The 13,531-nt window shown below is 62.0% G+C and overlaps 1 protein-coding gene across 1 annotated transcript in view; it reads left to right on the top strand.

Annotated features, from left to right (window-relative positions):
* C10H1orf94 (chromosome 10 C1orf94 homolog) overlaps window positions 1-13,531 on the top strand; it is a 34,278-nt gene that overhangs the window by 8,603 nt on the left and 12,144 nt on the right. The window contains exons 2-4 of the mRNA XM_025992296.2: window positions 8,340-9,013; window positions 11,690-11,950; window positions 13,028-13,203. Of these exons, the coding sequence (XP_025848081.2) occupies window positions 8,340-9,013; window positions 11,690-11,950; window positions 13,028-13,203 (1,111 nt within the window). The remainder of the gene's footprint in view (window positions 1-8,339; window positions 9,014-11,689; window positions 11,951-13,027; window positions 13,204-13,531) is intronic.

Raw genomic sequence — 13,531 nt, 5'->3', positions numbered from 1 at the left:
ACACAGCTTTCCAAGGAGCCCGAGGCAGGAGCCCGAAGGTCCCTGAGCAAGCTGCCGGCTGTGCCAAGGATGTGGTGCAGCGCGGGGTCTACGCAGGGCACTGGCCTTTGCTCAGGCGGGAGCGGGCCTCGGGCCTCGGCCTGGGGTAGCGGGGGGAGGTCGCAGGGTGGCCTCCTCCGCTCAGCGTGTGATAAGACCGAGGTCCCGAGGCCTCCCCCGCTCCCCCGTGCACCCTGTGCACCCCGAGGCGCCCGGTCGGGGCGGGGGCTGGGCGGTGGAGGGTCGGCAGGGCTCCAGGCCTGCAGCCGCTCCCCACAGCTCCCCCCACACGCTCTCCTCTAGCTGCTAACATTTGCATAGCGCTCCTCACAGTTTACCCACTGCCTCGGTGGCGCCTCACTTAATCCTCTCCAGCCAGAGGACTGAGGCACGGAGGCGGGCAGCAGGTCAAGCCTTCTGAAGGCCCCTCTGCCGCTGAGCAAGGCGGGTCCCCAGGTGCTCGGGCCCCAAACCTGAACGCACTCGGAGCCCAGGCCCAGCGTGCGCGGTGAATCCACCCTCGTCCCTTCCTTCCTGAGGGTTGTGCACGAGGCTGTGGCGGTGTGTGTGCACGGGGCGCAGGGGGGCGGGGGGGCTGCGCCGTGTGTGCAGGGAAGGACGCCCAGGGCAGCTGGGTGAGTCCCACAGGAGGAGAGGAGGACAGGCGAGGCTGAGGAGGACACAGGCAGCGTGCACAGACATGCCGTCCCTTCCGGCCGGGTGCCCGGAGTGGGTGATGGCGCCAGGAAGACCCCGAGTGTCCAGCACCCTCGGCCAAGCCCGAGCCTCCGCCCCCACGATGAGGGCCTCCCCTGGTCTGGGGCCCTTGGGCCCCCCCCCAGCCCCCTGCACCCCCCCCAGGTCCTACCTCGTGCCCACACTCCTACGTCCTGCCTGGCTCCCGCCTGGGGCACAGGCCTGACTGCAAAGGCCCAGCCGCTGCGCCCACGTCTCCGGCCCTTGTAGGGTCGTGGCTATGGGTGAGGCCTGCCGCCATGGGGCCTCGGGTCCCTTCCTGCTGCAACACCGGACGCGCTTGGGGGACCTTGACTCTACCCCCGGACTTCCCGAGCCTCGGTTTCCTTGTCCTAAGCCGGGAACAAAGACGCCACCTGCGCGTCACAGTGGTTGTGAGGACAAGTGTGCGGCAAGGACGCGGCACCTCGAAGACCCACGCCGGTCGTGGCTCAGGCCCCAGGGGCTGCTCCCTGGAGGAAGGTCCCTCTTCCGTGGACACCAGAACCTGGCGCTTCCCTGCTGACATGTCTGCGCCTTTAGAGTCCAGTCCTGGAGCATCACCCCGGCGCCCCTGCCCCCACCTGCAAGGTCGCCCCACGCCCCACGTGCTTGAGCAGCAGGCCCACCCATGCAGCAGAGCCCTGGCCATGTCTGCGTGTCTGGAGAGCTGCTCCCCGCCTGCCCCCGGGGCTCCTTCTGCTCCTTCCCCCACAGCTTTCCCAAAGCTTGTCACTTGTGGGAGGCTTTTTCCACTCCCTTGAGGCTCCCGTGCGCTCTCCTCTGGCAGCCTCTGCTCGTTCCTTCCCACGGACCGGACGTGCCTACCAGGACACACCAGCCGGGAAGCCCCGCCGTCCACACGCTTTATGAGTCTCTGCTCGTTGCCTTTTCTTTGCTGTATTTAATGTATTTTTGGATGTGGATTATATTCCCATAGCGATGTAGTCGATACGCCATGCCACCCGATCCTTGGCTGGTACGACCTAGGGACTTCCACACCCACGGACGCCACAAAATGGCAGCCCAGAGTCCCATCACCACCTGTCGCCGCGCCAGGTCACCGCGCACAGCACGGCCGGCGTTCCCCACGCGGCACTTTGCACCCCTGTGACTCGTGTATTTCATGACGGAGACTTCGTGTCTCTTAATCCCCCCTCCACGATGTTGCCCGTTGCCTCCCCATCTCTGGCAGCCTCCGGGCGTCTGAGCCCATTTCCACGTTGTCTGGTTTGTTCCTTCATTTTGTTTTTTGGATTTTGCGTGCGCGTGAAATCAGACGGCGTTGGTGTTTGTCTCCCCGACGTGCCTTAGCGGAAGGCTCTGGAGTCCCACCCGTGGGGCCACAGATGGCAAGATCCCATTCTCTTTCACGGCCGAGCGATAGCCCTGTTCGTGGCCCACATCTTTATCCATCTGCTGGTGCATACCTGTGCGGCGTCCCTATCTTGGGGTCGTAAAGAATGCTGCAGTCAACACGGGGACGTGCACATCTTTCCAAATCAACGTCCTCACTTTCTTCCAGTAAGTGCTCGGTACTAGCATTGCCAGGCACCAGGTATTTGGTCTGCTTCTCGAGGAGCCTGCCCACCGTTCTCCAAAGCGGCCTCGCCCCTTTGCGTTCCAGCAGCCGTGTGCAGGGCCCCCCCTTTCCCCGGGTCCTCCCCAGCACTTTTTTTTTTAAGATTTTATTTATTTATTCATGAGAGAGGCAGAGACACAGGCAGAGGGAGAAGCAGGCTCCCCGCAGGGAGCCCAACGCGAGACTCGATCCCGGGACCCCAGGGTCACACCCTGGGCCGAAGGCAGGTGCTCAACCGCTGAGCCATGCAGGCGTCCCCTGCATGAGGGTCTTTAATTCATCTTGAGCCAATTATTGCAGACGGTATAAGAACGTGGTCCGGTTTCACCCTTCCGCACGTATCCATCCAGTTTTCCCACCAGCATTTATCGAAAAGACAGTCTTTTCTCCGTTGTCCACTGTCGCCTCCTTTCTGCAGATTGATGGACCATGCAAGCGTGACTTTATCTCTGGGCTCTCCATCCTGTTCCACTGGCCCGTGTGTCCATACTGTTTTGGTCACGATGGCTCGGGGCTGTATGGTCTGAAATTTGGGAGCATGATACTCCTAGCTTCCTCCTTTTTTTTTTTTTTTTCTCAAGATTGCTCCGGCTATTTGGGGTCTTCCGTGGTTCCATAAGGATTTTTTTTTCATAAATTTATTTTTTATTGGCGTTCAATTTGCCAACATACAGAATAACACCCAGCGCTCATCCCGTCCCATTCGGACTTTAAGGGCCGTTTGTTGTCTCCGAGTCATAGTATTTCGGCAGGAGTCGCACTGGCCGCTGGCTGCTCTGGGTCCTACGGACGTTTTAACGACATTAATCCCTCTAATCCACAAGCATGGCGTATCTTTCCATTTGTTCGTGTCACCTGCAATCTGTTTCAACAGCGTCTTATGGTTTTCAGAGCACAGGTCTTCCACCTCCTTGATTACGTTTATCCCTCGGTATCTCTGCTGATTCCTGGGTCAAGGTGGGTTAAAGCTGCCAAAGGGCCCGGGCACAGGAAGGCATGATAAGACGGGGGCTGTTAGTACGATCGGTCGGCCTCACTGGGGCTGTTGTGGGGATTACAAGGAGACTTTGGCGTGGACGGCACGTAGCGTGGGGCCAGGCCAGTGAGTTAGCTCGTGGAGAGCTAACTGATAATCAGCCTTATTATTTGGTGACCCGGGACCTGCAGCTTGGACCCGTCAGCCAACGTGCGTGATGAGTCGTCCCCGTTAACCCGCAGGGGTGTCCGTCTGCCTCTGCCCCCTGCCAGGGACTGAGCTCTTGGCCGCTACCCTCTGCTGCTCTGGCCGCTCAGCCTCGGCCAGGAGGTCCATCTGCAGAGCGCCCGCCACTCAGGCCTGGTCTGTGCGGGGCCCGGGGACCTTCACATTGAGCCATGTTGCACGGACACCCGGCCCGGGTACCGCGTTTGCCATCGGTCTGGAATGCCACGGCGGGGAGAAAACTGTTTTGGGTGTCCTCTTGTGGCGCTGACGATTCTCTGCCCGCATCTTTCCGTTGTCTGGCTCTGATGAATAGCAGTTTTCATCTTTGCTCTGCGTTATCGTGTACACAGAACCACTGCTGGGAGCTCGCAGTGTGCTTGCTTAGTCATTATTTCTGGGAAGGGGTGCCAACCAGTCAATAGCCTTTATTTTTACATGACCTCGTCCGCGGCAAATGCAGAAACCAAGCGCAGCGCTCGCGTCCGGAGTGGCCGTGGGGCACCTGTCACTCCTGGAGGTGGGGGCAGCCGCTGTGGTCACAGCACCCATCCCGGCCTCTTCCTTTGTCTGCGTCTGGGAGCTGGGGTAAACCTCCTGAATGATTCACTGTGGCAGATTTTACGGTGGTTTTTTTTTTTGTTGTTGTTCTTTTTTTTAACCAACTCAAAGGAGAAAGCAAATAGCATGGGAGAGGCGCCAGGATCGGCAAAACTTCTTAGGAAGAGAGAATAAAAGGCAGATTCCAGGAAACGCAGGGGAGCAGACATGGAACCTGGTGAAGTGTAGGAAGAACAAAAGCATCTTGCTGGGAGCCCCCCCGGGGGGGTTGCAAAGGTCGGGCGGGCTCCACATGGAGCCCGCTGTGCAGAGCTGCGGAGCTCCTCTGGCAGGCGATGCAGGTATCGTCTGACCCAGGCAGTGCCAGGCCTCAGGCGGGAGCCGGGAAGCGGAAGCGGGGCCAGTTTGCAGCCCGGGGAAGGAGCGGAGCTGAGCAGCCTCAGGCAACAGAGCCCTCCATGCCAAGACGCGACAGACAGACCACGCGGGGAAGACGGCTTCGTGAGCTCATGGACTCGACGGGCCCACCTGGGCTGGAGCCACATGCCGGGCCCTGCCCTGGACCCTGGGCTCTGTGCTGAGCAGTAGAGCCCCGGCCGTCGGGGAGGCGCTGCTGTCGTGGGGAGAAAGGCGCTGCGATGGCTCATGGCCGAGGAGGGGAAGCAGACTTGTGGGGCTCATGCCTAGCAGGGGCGGGGGGGGTGCCCGTCAAAAACAGGCAGAAAAGGCTACTTTGGGAGTCAGACACGTGAACTGAGGCCCGAATGATGAGGAGAAGCAGTCAGGGGACCATCTCGCATTCTGTAGGAGACGCAAAGCCCCTGGGGCGGGAATGACCCTGGCCTACTACGCCAAGGAGTATTTTTCAGGCCTACATGGCTTGGATGATGGACGGGGTCAAAGCAGGAGGGGCGACGGGGCCACTTTGCCTACCATCCCGACGGTCAGAACAGAGCCTGGATTTGTACCCTGCGCGTAGTCAGAGTCCACCCGAGAGCTTCAGCAGAGCGATGGATGGATTGATGTGAGTCCTGAGGACGCCCTGACTCTGCAGGCGTGCGGTTCTCTAGAACAGACAAGGACAAAGGAATCTGGTTGTCTGGCGGGTGGGGCGGCGGCAGGCAGGTAGGGACACCCTTGATGACGGACCCGTGCCTGGGCGAGGAGTCTTGACTGTGGTGAGGTGCTTGATGGAGGCTGTCGTTGGAGAAGAGGGCGTGGGCTGATAGCGACTGGACTGATTCATTCCCCAGAGCGTGGATGTAGGATGACGGCCAGGCCGACCCCGTGTGTGTGTATGTGTGTGTGTGTGTGTGTGTTTGGGGGTGGGGACTCTGGCAGCATCTCCAAAGCTCAGGCCTGGGCTCGTTCCTTTCGACATTTCTGTCCTTAAATTGGAGGATGATCCAGAAGATGCGCTCATGGGATGTGCAGCCGATGCGGAGCTGATGCTGCGGATGACAGCTCGGGATTCACCGGGACGGGCCTCCAGAGCCTGGGGTGATGGGATGGGGTGATGGGATGGGGCCAGCAACGGCCCCGCCTGCATTCAAATTGCAGAACGGAGCCCAGCCAGGGGCCAGGGAGCGGTTAGTCCTGGAAAGGAAGCCGGGTGGGGTTGGAGGAGGTGGTGAAGGCAGCTGGGCCCACCTGCCTCCCCCCGCCTCCCCCCGCTCTCTAGGCGACAGGCTCTCGAGCCTCCTCCAGGCTTGTGTTGCCCGCCTGTACCTGGGGATAAGGGCGTCCACTGCCCTGAGGTGTGGAGAGGATGAGGGATGGCGTGTGCTGGGGTGCCTAGATTCTTCCCCTTGCATTCATGAGCGATGCAAGGGCAAGAGGGGGCTGCAGAGGCTGGCCGGAGGGAGGGCCGGGCGCCCTGGGCCCCGGGGACCCTCTGTCCTTGCCGCTTCACCTACCTCTCTGGGAACGGCAGTCTCTGGGACACAGGGTTGCATCCGGAGCAGTAAGAACAGGGATTCCCGCTCAGTGTCTGCTGCGCCCCGGGTCGGGGATGGGGTTGGACGGTCTCCCACGCTGACAAGGAACCGCCCATGGGTGGTTTTGGATACAGGGACCCGGGGTCCTGAGGGTCTTTTAGAATCCGCCTGGACCTGTCCTTGCAGTTTCCGCGGCGACACGGTTTCCGTGCACAGCTACCGCGTAACGTCTGTATTTAAAAAAAACAACAAAACAAACACACACAAAAAAATGCAAAAAAAAAAAACCAAAAAAAAAGCAAAACCATAGCCTGAAGTAGAGCGAACTGTCGGCGATGAGCCCGCGTACTTGCCAACACGCAGTCCCAGTGGTGGTCGGCGTCCGGCCTGTTGCCCCATCCGCGCCCCACGTCTTCCCCCTGCAGCAACTCTCATGCACACTCGCATGTATGTCCAAGAGATAAGGACTCATCTTGCTGTTGCTGTTATCTGCGTATAAACCACAATAACGCGACCACGATGTCCTGAGGTGGATATAATTGTAGTGGGTCTCCCTAAAAAAAAAAAAAAAAACCTATTGGTACACGGTTCGCTTTGCACGTGTTTTTGTAGAGGGACGAGTCCAAACCTGATGCTTCCCGCGCCGGCGTCTGTGGCCTGAGCCTCACCTGCTCCCTTGGAGGAGGAGGTGGAGGAGGACAAGTGACAAGGGGGGGCTCCCCTTTATTCTGTCGGCAGGGACAGCGCGTGAGAGTGGGTCCTATTTATAGCTGCCGTCTAGACGTGGGACGGAGAGGGCTGGGAGCAGGGGAGGCGGGAGGAGAGGCACCCCCAGGGAGCCTCCCCGCAGCCTCACACCGGGTTACACGGTGCTTCCAGTGCCTTCCCGTGGCCGGGGAGGCCCAGACACGAAGTGGGTGCTGGGGCCCCGGGGCCCTGGTCTGGTTGGCTGGGGTCTGCTTCTTCCCGACCCTGCGGCTGCAATGCGGGGCCGGCGATGAGGGGGCGCGGGCTGTTTAGGCGTGAGGCCAGTGCCAGGCCTGTCCCGTGTTTCCCGGGAGCCCTGGCCTCCCAGCTGCTTTCCCGGGACCCTGGGCCTCTGAGGATCCCGCAGCTGGGGGGAGCCTGGCGCCGCTGGAAGCCCCTGGGACGGGGCCTGTGCCTTCTCCCCACGTCCAGGATGGCCCCAGACCCACCCCCACGTGTGCACGCTTGTTCCCGTGTGCGGGGGGGGGGGGGGGGCGGGTGTGGGCTTCCACACGGGGGGGGGGGGCGGCATGGGGAAGGACCGAGGTGGGAGTGCACCCTGGGCCTCCCCATGGGCACCTCCATTCTCACCCAGCGCCTTCTCCATGGGCCTCGGTGCCCCCCCCCCGGGGGGGGCATGGAGCAGCTTCCAGAAGGCTCCTCGTAGACCGCCTCATCTATACGGACAGCAGAGAGGATGGGGCCAGGTCCTCGTGGCAGTGCCGGGCTGAAGGCGCCCCTTGCCGATGCCACCCGTGGGGCAGCTGGGCCCTGGGCCAGGCCAGCAGGGCTGCCTTCCTCTCCCACACCTGGTGGGAGCCGGGCAGCAGGAGCCCAGGCTTCGTGGGTCCAACAGCCCCACCAGGCTGGTGTTGACCATTAGGGGTCCAACGGGGGCCTGGGGCTTGGGGTGCAGGTGGAAGCTGGCCGTGGGCCGGGGAGATGCTGGGGCTCTGCCAGAGGCCGAGGTCTGGTCAGGGGCCGCACTAGGCGGGGACAGGGCCACGATGCGAACTCCAGGCTGCAGCCCGGCTGACACAGGTGTAGACACCCGGGATCTCTGACTCTGTGCTGACCCCGCCCCACGTGCTGGGCGCACCTGCACCTGCGCTATTGCTGTTAAGCGGATGAGGAGACAGGCGCTTGCCCAGGGGCGTGCGGGGCCCTCCCCGAGTCTCCCAGCCTCGGTCGTGGGCCTGGGGCTCCCCGGGCTCGGCCTCCGTGCTCAGAGCTGCAGGCTCCCTCCTGACCCCTGTGGGGCTGCCCTTCCACATGGTGGGGGGGTGGTGAGCTAAAAGGAAGGCTCCCTGGGGGGGACCCCAAAGTCCTGCTTCCTGGATTGGGGCTCCCGGGGCAGGCTTGGTGTTTGCAGGCCTTCGGAACCCACTGCCCGGCTGGCTCCTCCCCGAAAAAGCACTAGGCCTCTGTCCCCGGGCGGCGATGTGCCTTCCCTGTCACCTTCTGGGGGCCCGGGCCCCACCGGGGAGCCACCCCAGTGAGCCCGCGCTCCAGCCGCCCCTCTCTGACCTGTTTGCAGAGCCCCGGAGCCCCGCCATGGCAAGGACGAGATCTCCCTGTTGGTGGAGCAGGAGTTCTTGAGCCTGACCCAGGAGCACCTCATCCTCGTCACAGAGAGCCTGCCGCCCGCGGGGCCCCAACGGCCGGCTCCCCGCCTGCCCGCGCCTCTCCGGGGGACAGGCAGCACCGAGGGCTCGGGAGCCCCCATCGCGGCCAGCGACACGCTCCAGGAGCCGAAGGTGGCCGGGTCTGTCCTCAGCGGCCGGCCGGACTGTGACTCAGTCGTGTCCACGGTGACGGGCATTCTGCGCGCTGCCAAGGTCAAGAACGTCAAGGGGGCGGACGCGGGGGGCCGCGCGCCGCGGGCCCCCAACTCGGAGGTCGGCAGGCTCCTGGCGCAGCTCCCACTGAAGCCATCGGGCGCCAGCCAGGCCCCCGACACCGGGGCGGTGCAGGAGCACACGAGGGCCATCAAGGAGGGCTTCCTGCAGAACGGCACGCTCGGCGGCCCGGGGCCCAGGGACGCCCTGGCGCTCGGCCCGCTCCTGCTGCTTCCGCCCCCGCCGGCCCCCCTGTCCGCAACCCCTGACAAGCTCCCCGAGCTCCCCGCTCAGAAGAGGCAGCTCCCAGTGTTTGCCAAGATCTGCTCCCAGCCCGAGGCTGACGCGGCCACGGAGGAGCGTCCGTTCGTGGGTGAGTGGGGCCCGCGGGGAGGCACCGGCGGACAGCCGGTCGGGGCAGCACAGGTGCACAGTGTCTGCGTGCCGAGGGGAGTGCTGGCCCCGTGATGGGTGCGGGGGGCGGGCAGCCTGGGGAGCAAACACAGGGACCTTGAGCCCCGCACGCTTGGACAGGGGACGTGTCCTCTGTCTGGGCTCTGAGGGTGAAGGTGCCAGGCCCTGGTGTGCAGCCCAGGACGGGCTCCCCGGGGCTCCCGAGAGCCCAGGCCCCACCCCAGGGTGCCCCAGGAACCCCGCTCCTAGGCTCCGCGTGTTGGGTGCCCGTCCTGACCCAGCCGCTCAGACTGGACGGCCCCAGGGCAGACGGATGGAGGAGCGTGGACGGATGATGCAGCGCTGGGTGGGGAGGGCTCGACCCATGACCTTGAGGGGATGGCTGAACGTGGTGGGGAGGCCGAGGCGTCAGAGCTCAGGGACACTGGCCCGACTCCAGGTCCCCGGATGGCCTCTGGCACCCAGCGGGCTCTTGGGAGCTGTGCCCACGAGGGACGTTCCCGCCACCTCCTCCTCCCCCCGTCCCACCCCGTGTGTGTGTGTCTGTGTAGACGTGTGGCCGAGGGAGCTTTCCAGGTGTGAGTGTTTGTAAGAGGCAATGTGGGTGTGGGGGTGTCCGTCCCGTGAGGCGGGGCGGCGACAAGGCCGGAGCGTGTGCGCGTGTCTGTGTGTCCGTCTGTGTCACGGGCGCCGGGAAAAGGAGCTTTGGGGTGCGTGAGTGGCAGGAGTGTTCCGGGCGGCAGGAGGTGCGCGAGCGCCTGCAGGTGTGTGGGTCCCGGGGGAAGGGCTATAATTAGCGGCCACCGTCGGTCCAGCGCCCCGGCCGTGGGCTAAACTCAGCAACCAGAGACGCTCTTGCAAGAGACTCTCAGGACATGTTTTGCTAAAGATGTCGTTGTCGTCTGAACTGGCGGGGGCTGGCGCAGTCGGTCCTGTGCTGCTGGTGTATGGAGGCCCGGCCCAGTCCCGTCCAGACCCAGCGGTGGGACCCCTGGGCTTCGCTGGGGCAACAGCGGGTGGGAGCAGACCCACGCCCAGCAGGGTCCAGCCGCCACGGAGTGACCCAGGGCGCTTCCCAGCCAAGGCCCAGGGACACCTGCAAAGCCTCCAGGCTGAGAGGGGGCGAGGGGTCCTTCCTCGAAACAGACCCACATGAACGCGATCCCGCCCATAGTTCATTCAGTTTGAAGAATGAGTCCCTTTGCTCAAAGGGAAATCGAGGTAAAAAATCACGGCTGAGGGGGGTTCTGGGGGGTCCAGGTGGTGCCCTCGCACCCGGGGCCACTCCATCTGTCTGGAGAGAGCCCCGGGCCTGGCCCGACCACGCACACCGTGAGCACAGGCCCTCGCTGTGCCTGCGACGCCAGCGCCCCCGCGCCATCTCCCCGTACTCCCGGATATAGGGCCTCACTGTAGGCCCACTTCCTTCTGGAAACCCTCTGACCCTCTCAGATAGAAGCCGCCCCAGCCACCGTCTTCTCCCACTGTGTCCCTCTGTCACCTCGCGGTCCCCATCTGCCTTGTCCTGGAGCTATTTCTGGGTCTGTCTCTCTCTCCCTTCTTGTTGTGAGCTCCTGCAGGGCTGAGTCTGGCTCTGACTCATCACAGTGTCCTCAGGACTCAGGTCAGGGCCTGGCACTGGCGACCGGGCTGGATCCCCCGTAAGCGACGAAGCAGGAGTCGTGTCCGTGGTGCGGGGCCGGACCTCAGACCACGTGCTCTATAGGCGCACAGGTCCCCCCACGGAGGAGTGGGGAGGGGTGCCCTGGAGGCAGCTCTGCATTCCCAAGCTTGGCCCTGTGGATGGACAGGGGGAAAGGTAGCAAGGAAAGAAAGCAGGGCAAAGGGGAAGGAGGAAGAGGGAAGGAAGGAAGAGAGATGAAAACAAAGGTAATTGGGAGGAAAGAAGTTTGGATGGAAGGAAGGGAGGATGGATGGATGGATGGGGGGATATGGATGGGTGGGTCCAGGTATGATGGATGGGTCGTGGGTCCAGGTATGATGGACAGGTGGGTGGGTCCAGGTACAATGGATGAATGGTGTGTCCAGGTATGATGGATGGGTGGGTCCAGGTATGATGGACGGGTTGTGGGTCCAGGTATGATGGACAGGTGGGTGGGTCCAGGTACGATGGGTGGGTGGGTCCGTCCAGGTACAATGGATGGATGGATGGATGGGTGGGTGGGTGGGTCCAGGTACAATGGATGGATGGGTAGGTGGGTGGGTGCAGGTATGATGGATGGGTCATGGGTCCAGGTACGATGGACAGGTGGGTGGGTCCAGGTATGATGGATGGGTCGTGGGTCCAGGTATGATGGATGGGTCGTGGGTCCAGGTACGATGGACAGGTGGGTGGGTCCAGGTATGATGGATGAGTGGTGGGTCCAGGTATGATGGGTGGATGGGTGGGTGAGTGGGTTCACGTGGGTGGGAGGGGAAGACTGCAATGGGCAGTGGTCTTCAAAGAGCTTCAGCGAGGACACTAGGCCTGGCTTGGACTGGGAGGGAGACCCCAGAGTGGTTGGAGCCCCAGGTGTGTTCCAGGGAGGGCCTATCACTTTGTCTACAAGAAAGTGCTCCCCACATTTAGCACGTGGCCTCCCAGAGCCGTTGACTCAGTTTCCCCCTGATGTAGAATGGAACCCTGGCACCAAGGAGCCGACAAAGGGTCGAGAGAGCCTCTTTCTCAGTCAGTGGCCCCAGACCCGGAAGGACACCTGCGGCGAGGAGGGCTACAATGACCCCGGGGGCTCCGTGTCCGTGGCCCTGCCGGCCAAGAAGTCCATGTGGCCTGCCGAGAAGAACCTGCTCTATGAGTTTCTTGGGGTCGCCAAGAACCCAAGCGGGCCACTAAAGCTTCGCAGCAAAGTGGAGGTGGACGGACTGGAGCTGAAACGTAAGCTGACCCTGCCCGGGGGGAGAGTCTGTAGGGGAAGGGATTCCAGAAACTCTCACGGGCTCGTGATGGCTTTGCCTCCAAATGGCTGCCTCAGCCACGGGCAGCTCATGGGGTTTCCCCGGTGACATCCTCCGACTCACGAAATCGGGGAATTGACTTTATCCCATGTCCCGTATCAGGAATGCAAGTGCTAGAGAGATGCAGGTGGCTTTCGGGGCCCCATGGGTGTCCTTGGCGGTCAGCTTGAGTACGGCCCTGAGCCAGGTCCACAGCAGCGCCCCAGATTGCTCGAACAACAGGGAAATCCACGCTTCACATGACTTCTACCCTAATATGATTCAACGGCCCTGCTTTCTCTCCCTACGAGTGTTCCGTTCAAACGTCCTTCCCCCACCACCCAAAAGAAAAGGGGAAATTGAGGTCCCATCTCTGACTCTGTGAGCCCACGGGGCGTACTACACGGGGAGAGCATCTAGGATTCATCTCCCAGGACAACTCAGCCAAACCTTCATTTAGACTAATGTGGGGGTCACGCTATGTCAATTATATAATGTTTAAGATTAAAAAAAATATATATATATATATATGCAGCCAGTATAGACACACTAGTCGGTGCAAGAGCCTCAGTGTTGCCGCGTAAATGTCCGCAGGGGGTGCTTTAATAATTTGGTAGGAGCGGATCCCAAAGGCACAGCAGTTATTGCTAAAGAACTGGATTTTCATAAAGCACAGAGAAGAATCTGGTTTTCCACGTAGGTCAGCTGTGGCCCTGGCCACCTGGTTTATGGTTGTCCCTTGCTAAGCCGCCTCCTGTCCTAGTGAGGGATGGAGAAAGCACTCCCAGCCAGGCCACGCAGGGACTCGCACCTCTTCCCAATTGGCCAGGTGTGTGCTAACGATGTTTTCCCGTAGTGGGAAAGCCACCCAAACTTTGAAGAACCCTTTTGGAGCTCAAAGACCTGACATCTGAGAACATGAATCCCGGGGTAGTCACGGCACAGGGGGCGGGGCGGGGGGCGCTGGCCTCTCCCTTCCGCAGTCCCTGAAACATTCTACCCCTCCTGTGACTCACAGTTAACCCGCCGGGGACCGTGGCCGACAAGAGCAACCTCAAGTATACAGGGAACGTTTTCACCCCACGCTTTGCCACGGCCCTGACCTCGGCCACCCTGAACCAGCCGCTCTGGCTCAACCTGAGCTACCCGCCTCCGCCTGTGTTCACAAATCACTCTGCCTTCCCACAGTATCAGGTGAGCAAGTGGGTCCCGGGCCTGGATCCCAGCTCCCAGCTCCCAGCTCCCAGCCACCCAGGAGTGTGCCCTGCAGGGCGCCGAAATCACAAAGAGGCTCAGACTGCCTGTTTTCTTCACCATGGCCACGTCAGATCATCTACGTGCTTTACACACGGGCACGTGGGCACGCACACACACGCACTCTTGAATTTTCCGTTGTCTGAAAGCCAGCAAAACTGTGCTGTGTATTCCAGATCTGCTCCTGGCACAGGGCGATGGCTGGTCCTTGGGCTTTGGTGATGGGTGGTCCTTGGGCTCCAGGAACAGGGTGGTAGGTGGTCCTTGG

The sequence above is a fragment of the Vulpes vulpes genome, chromosome 10, assembly GCF_048418805.1.
Source record: "Vulpes vulpes isolate BD-2025 chromosome 10, VulVul3, whole genome shotgun sequence".
In the NCBI taxonomy this organism is placed as follows: domain Eukaryota; kingdom Metazoa; phylum Chordata; class Mammalia; order Carnivora; family Canidae; genus Vulpes; species Vulpes vulpes.
Note: the sequence above shows the minus strand (reverse complement) of the source record. Positions and strands in the feature narration are given on the sequence as shown.